This window comes from Diadema antillarum, unplaced genomic scaffold (assembly GCF_040938485.1).
Source record: "Diadema antillarum isolate AM-2024a unplaced genomic scaffold, OU_Dant_1.0 scf00000036, whole genome shotgun sequence".
Lineage (NCBI taxonomy): Eukaryota > Metazoa > Echinodermata > Echinoidea > Diadematoida > Diadematidae > Diadema > Diadema antillarum.
In genome coordinates, this window is record NW_027270925.1 from 4616912 (window position 1) to 4623030 (window position 6119).

General features: G+C 37.9%; 1 protein-coding gene across 2 annotated transcripts; it reads right to left on the reverse strand.

Moving 5' to 3' along the window:
- Nucleotides 1–1428: 1428 nt before the first annotated feature.
- On the reverse strand, nucleotides 1429–5095 carry LOC139745509 (cellular retinoic acid-binding protein 1-like). Of its 2 annotated transcripts, XM_071655909.1 has the most exons (3): nucleotides 4909–5095; nucleotides 4285–4608; nucleotides 1429–2023 (listed from the first exon to the last, which is right to left on the reverse strand). In XM_071655909.1, exons 2-3 carry the CDS (start codon nucleotides 4572–4574, stop codon nucleotides 1906–1908), a joined length of 408 nt encoding a protein of 135 aa, XP_071512010.1. In that variant the 5' UTR covers nucleotides 4575–4608; nucleotides 4909–5095; the 3' UTR covers nucleotides 1429–1905. The 2 variants fall into 2 exon arrangements, with proteins under 2 accessions (XP_071512010.1, XP_071512002.1); XM_071655901.1 differs by having other exon boundaries at nucleotides 4285–5095.
- Between the last annotated feature and the right edge of the window lie 1024 nt (nucleotides 5096–6119).

Consider the following 6119-nt stretch of genomic DNA (forward strand, 5'->3'; position numbering starts at 1 on the left):
TCTAGATTTGTTTGTACATTTTTAACGAATAAAAGAATTAAGTTAATATGATTTTTCCTTGTTTTCAATGTCACCTGTGTCCTCATTTCGTTATTTCATGTTCATATTTCTAAATCATTACTTTGTATTTAGTTTCCTTACTTCTGTTACGGTATAGGCCTCAGATCTCTTGCACGATCATTTATTAAATAGTCTGCAGTTTATATGTAACTGTACGATTTTAAATGTTGACGTATTATTTGTAAAATTATATGCAATTTAGTCACTGGGCAATGATGTATAACATTCATTGATGAACCCTTCAATGAAAAAGAAATAAAGTATTTTTTCTCTCCATTTAGAGAAAATGGTCGGGACAGTTTTAACAAAAGACGGTCTACAGTTCTACATTTTTCCACTTGGATCTTGTGTAAGATGGACAGGCTATACAGACTACTCATGTAGTTAATCAACAAAAACAAAACAAAACAAAACAAGATTTTGTTTGAAACAAAGACGAAAAACTGCCACACTCCGATACGTGATTGCCAGAATATTTCATATAGCTATAGGATTACAATCATTTTGTTGCAAATTCATATCTGTATCTTTATGTAACGGAGACATGTAACGTATATCATTGCTAACTCAATGACACACATCTTTCTATTTTTTGTTTCTATTTTCCTGTCCATTTACTTTCACTGATTGTCACTTTGTTTGTTTGTTTGTTTGTTTGTTCGTTTTTTTCGTTTTATCCCGCCATGGCAATCTATACGAACTGAGCACATCCACGTATCAGCGGAGCACGAAAAACTGTGACTTCTGCTGCCGCGTTTCCGACATTACGACATAGCTTTGCTTTTCTATCAAATGCAATGTTATAGATTGTAACATTATACTGTTTCAAATTTGTTTCGAATTGTAAATTGTATTCTAATATTTTTATGTAATACAGGGCTCTCTTGTAAAGCAGTTTTATGTAATGAAGAGACTACCCTGTATAAAGAAGACAGAATAAATAAATAGATAAATAAATAAACGTGGGTTTGCAACTGCGACTTGGGTGAGAGTAACTGTTGTAGCCAATGAGCTATGCGCATATTTTCAATTGGGTGGTTTTTTTTTTTTTTTTTTGCTAAATGTTTATTTCAACAATAAATGGAAATAAACACACACACACAAACATATATATATATATATATATATATATGAAATATATATAATGAGCTCTATGCAAACAGTAAAAAGAAATGTATAGCTTTGAGTGTTGTCTCCTAATGAAACTAAGAACTTTATAAATCGTTGTGCTTTGTTATTTTTATCTCAAAACTGATTCTTTGCATACAATTATTCTCTCCCCCCCCCCCCCAAAGAAGAAGAAGAAGAAGAAGAAGGAGAAGAAAGAATAAGGTTGGTCAATATTCAGATTTCACACTTGTGGTTTAATAACATAATAAATCAGAGTTTTACAACAAGTCGTTTAATTTGGAAAAAAAAAACTTAAAAAGAGCCATGATTCACATACATTGCAATAAATCATTATAGTCTACATGGGTCACGTCCAATGTCTGATGATGTCATTACGTAAGTTCGCGTTGCCTGAGTAAGCGGGATCAGACTGATGTGCTGGAATACTGAAACAGTGCCTCCTATACGTGTAAATCTCAACTTCAATTGCACTTAATTTCTGGGCACTCTAAATAGAGACATCCACTATGTAATTTCCAACATCTCTAAGAGAATAATCATTAAAAAATGTATATAATACATGTTATTTGTATGCAATGACGTTGTGTGCATCTCGCTTGAGCTGATCGAAAATCATAGTACGTATTTCATTTTGCTATGGCGCCACACTAAAGAGCAGTTCCAATTCAGTGAGAAGTGCAGGCTTTAATGGTAGAGGGCGCTCCGGTTGATTCCTCACGCTTTGATGAAGTGTCTCTTAGCAACGGTGTCTCCCTTCTGCTGAGTGATAGTCATGTGATCAGCATCTTCGAGCTCCCTGGTGGCCAATACTCCTTCCGGGTTAGTCATATTCCTGATGAAAAAAAAAACAACCCAAAAAACAAAAACAAAAAACAAAAACAAAAACAAAATCATTGAGAGTATTATCATAAGAAGAATCTATACATTACGTCAGAATTCAATTCAATTACACTGTATTTCCATCCATCGAAAGGTACTAAGATAATAATTCAAGGTATGCAAAGTATATCATACATAATACAAAGTATGCATAGATACAAAGGAGGAGTGGATCGTAGCGAGAAAGAGATCAGTCCTTCTTCAGCAGGGAAGGGCATTGATATTGAATAAATCAGATACTTAAGTGAAATCGAAGGTTAAAGAAATAGAATTAACAAAACTGCAAACATTATGTTTGAGACTGTGTGCTCAAATTTATAAATGGTATATTTGCCAGCCACACCGTAAATGAAATGCCCCTGATGCCCCTGATGTGTCACTTTTTGAAAAGAAATGGATCTGTGAGGATCTGTCTCAGAGCAAATCAAAGTGCTATTCTTGCAACCCATGCGACTCAATCCGGTTTGTACATACATTTCATTATCCGGTTATCGCAAGTGAAAAAGCGATCCTCTGAATACACGTTCCTACAGTGTGTACAATCACATCTTGTTGAAGACGGTGTTTCGTATAACACTACACTCATCAAATTCAGTATTGGAGGACACACACCCAGCATTGATTCGTAATGCATGCCTTCAGAGCATAGCATGTTCTACCTCTGGTAGAGCAGTGGCAACACTGCAGAGACAACCCTGAATAAAGAAGATCATAATGATGATGGGCCTACTAATTATCATTAGCATTGGTTCTTATACAATATGCTCATGTCGTCAGTAGGCCTTTACCCAACCGTTAATTTCCGCTGCATTTGCACTCGTGTGAGCTTGAATGACGTTTGATAGGCAATGAGAGGGATATGTCCTTTTCATTGTGATTTCATTTGAATACATAATTTGTGTGTGTGTGTTTGTGTGTGTGTGTGTGTGTGTGTGTGTGTGTGTGTGTGTGTGTGTGTGTAAGTCAATGGGAGACAAGTGATGTAACGAAAACATCATCCTATCCTATCTTGTGTACAGAATTATGATCAAAATATCACTGGCAGAGGATAAAAGGTGAAAAAACCCTCAGATGAAGTATGAAATTATTTCGTAACTGACTAAGATGATAATCGGCAATGAAGCCTCTACCGTTTTGTCTGTCTTGTTCTGGGAGGGAATTTTTGGGGGAAATGACAAATTGGTGATTGCACGTGGCCACTAAAACGCTTATGGGCAAGCTTATGGTCACTGAACCGATGGCTGTTAAGTTCCCTCTGAAGTGCTATAAGGTAATGAGGATGATGCGTCTTGCCAATGACGCAACCTCTGGTATGCCAGGGAACCACGAGATGGAGAGTCAGGAACAAGTGTTCCATTGAAGAGACTCGTTATTTTCAATCAATATCATCGTGAAATTTTTCCTTTTAAATCTTCATGATGGAAAGACACCACAAGCAGTTATGACGGTTTTGGTCAGTTTATAAATTAAGCACGGGTGTCGGGCGACTAGATCCGCCGCTTACCAGCAAGTATTTTAATAACTAATTTAGTGTCCTCTTTTTGTGGGGTCCTGGTGCACTGTAATAACGTAAGGCAATGACACGTCATAAACACATTAAAATCTAGAGATCTGTGAGAAAATAAGAATGTTCAAAGACCGCCCATGGACAATATTGTGCTGTGTTTGTTGTAGGCAAATATTTGACAGTGTGCCTACACAGAGGTACGTTTTCAAAGGACAAAATGCACCCAAGAAAGTGGGGATGGTGGGGCGTTTTGTAATGCCATGCACGTATCAGTGGTGATTGGTGGTGGCATAATAGTGATCAGATGCTGTAGAAGTAGCGGTAGTGGTGAGAATGTTATGGTGTTGTACATCAGTTGCTCAACCCGTAAACAGGAGAGGCTGGGTTTGAACCACTCCTTACGCGTATGTTTATTTTGACCTATACCATTGTATACACGTAGGTGTACGAAGAGGGTATACTTGTAGTTTACATCCATTCATAATTATATCATGACAGTGTAGAGTTAATAGGGCCCTCTGTGTGGAACAGTGCTAATATACCAAAGATACGCTATACCAGTTAATTAGTAGTATAGCCTTCCTGATTATTAGTAGCCTGCAAGTCTTTTTATGCTTCGCACCTGTTTTCTCAAACGTTGATCACAAACCCGAAACATTTTAGGACGAAAATAGCAATTTTTCCCTTGTAAATTAAGGTTTACTTACTTGATGACAAGTTTTTGGCCCTCCCAGACCGCCCGCATGGTTTCCTCCTTGCCCGAGATAACGTTGGTAAACTGGAAATCCTGGCCCACAGTGAACTTGAGCGTTGTGGTCTTCAACGTGGTCTTGTTGGTGACGACAAACTCGTCGCCGTTCTGGGTGATCTCCTGCTGAGGGGACATTGATGTGATGGCCTTTCGCTTCAAGACACCTAGTCCTAGCTTCTGCAGCAGAGTATCGAATCCTTCGTCCTTGCTGTGTTTCCACTTTCCGCTGAAATTTACCGTCGCCATCTTTCGCTAATCTTGTAGTTGTACAGCGAGGATACTGTATGAATATTATTGGAGGGGAGGGGCTGATGATAATATGTCAAATGACCGATCAAAATGTGGACGTAGATCTGCAGTAAGTTGTTTCCTTCGTAACCATATAGACGGTCGCTTTATAATACACGGTATGACAGCGGAGTATTATAGCTGGTGAGGACAGATGAAGCAGCAAGCCTGGGGGAATGGGAGACGTCAAAATAGTCCTATTGTAATTATGGTAATTTTCGACTTTTAAATCACAAGACGCAGTGGTCAAAATGTAGATACGTTATGTCTCTAGCAGTATGGACTGATTTACTTTCTCAGCAGCATGCATCGATGGTCCAATTAAAGCCCGAGGCTGTTTTAGTTGACGCAGGGAGGCAGAGCTTGACACACACGAGCCGCACGATGACTTGCTCCTATATGTGCTTCCACAATCGCCATCGAATATTATACTCAAGGACAGTAAAATACCCAAGCATTTTATACTGACAGCATGTACAGCGTAGGGTGCTCTTATGTGGAGTGCACACAATGCATGCTTCTTTGACAAAAGCAGCCAAGCGCGTAACACATTACATGTCTATTTGTCCTTGTCAAATACCCTTTTGTGTTTACCAGGGTACTCTTACGCAAGCTACAAGCTCATCATGGTATAAAAGTACAGTATTGATTGTTATTGCTGAGTACAGTAAGCCTACTTCATCGACGCACAAGCCGACTTCAAAAAAAAAAAAAAAAACGACTGCATAACAGTCGACTGTGATGCATCCGCTTCTCATGCAGTCATTATGTTCCGATAAAATTCACTAATCTTGACCACTGACCAAGGGTCTGCCTGTGACCCTCTCTGCACAAAGGAAATATTTTCCACTCTATTTCTATCCATTACACAGTAACATTATAACTGGACTTACCATGAGGAATTATTGGCCAAAATGACATCTTGGCCCTGTTTCATAAAGAGTTACGATTGATCTTACGCTCAATCTTTATGAAACAGGCCCCTGTACTATATGTTTGCGTTCGAAGACCTTGAACTATAACATTTCATCCCGTTATTTCGGATAACGAATTTCATATCCATTTCTCAAAGTAGTAAATTTCCTTCATGTGCCTATATGACGTCATTACGTGCTGGTAAGTAAATCAGAGAAATGGTATAAAAGGTTCCTCTGAAACTTAATGCATTGTATGTAACAACATAATAACAGGTGGTATTTATCAATACCATCTATCCCTGCAGTATGAAATGAATAAAACAAAACAAATGTATGCATACAACAAATGATCACAAAGGCCATTACAAAAAGTCATAATTAAGTAATGAAACTTTGAAGTTTTTAAAGTTTTGATGAAATAGTCTTCAGTTTCTGAAGTATTCATACAAAGTAAGTAAATCATATTTTCTGGCTGATAATCGACAGCAAGCTCATTGTGATACCAGTAGTCATCCGCTGTCATGTTATTACAAATTTACAATAATTTGAAGCTATGCAGGGTGTATTGTATGTTTGTTTGCCACTT

What these genes read in the sequence shown, in the direction of transcription:
- LOC139745509 (XM_071655909.1), bottom strand. Translation starts at nt 4,574, where the DNA reads ATGGCGACGGTAAATTTCAGCGGAAAGTGGAAACACAGCAAGGACGAA. An exon ending in GGCCAAAAACTTGTCATCAA is followed by an intron (nt 2,024 to 4,284) that starts GTAAGTAAACCT and finishes TTTTTTCATCAG; the next exon opens with GAATATGACTAACCCGGAAG.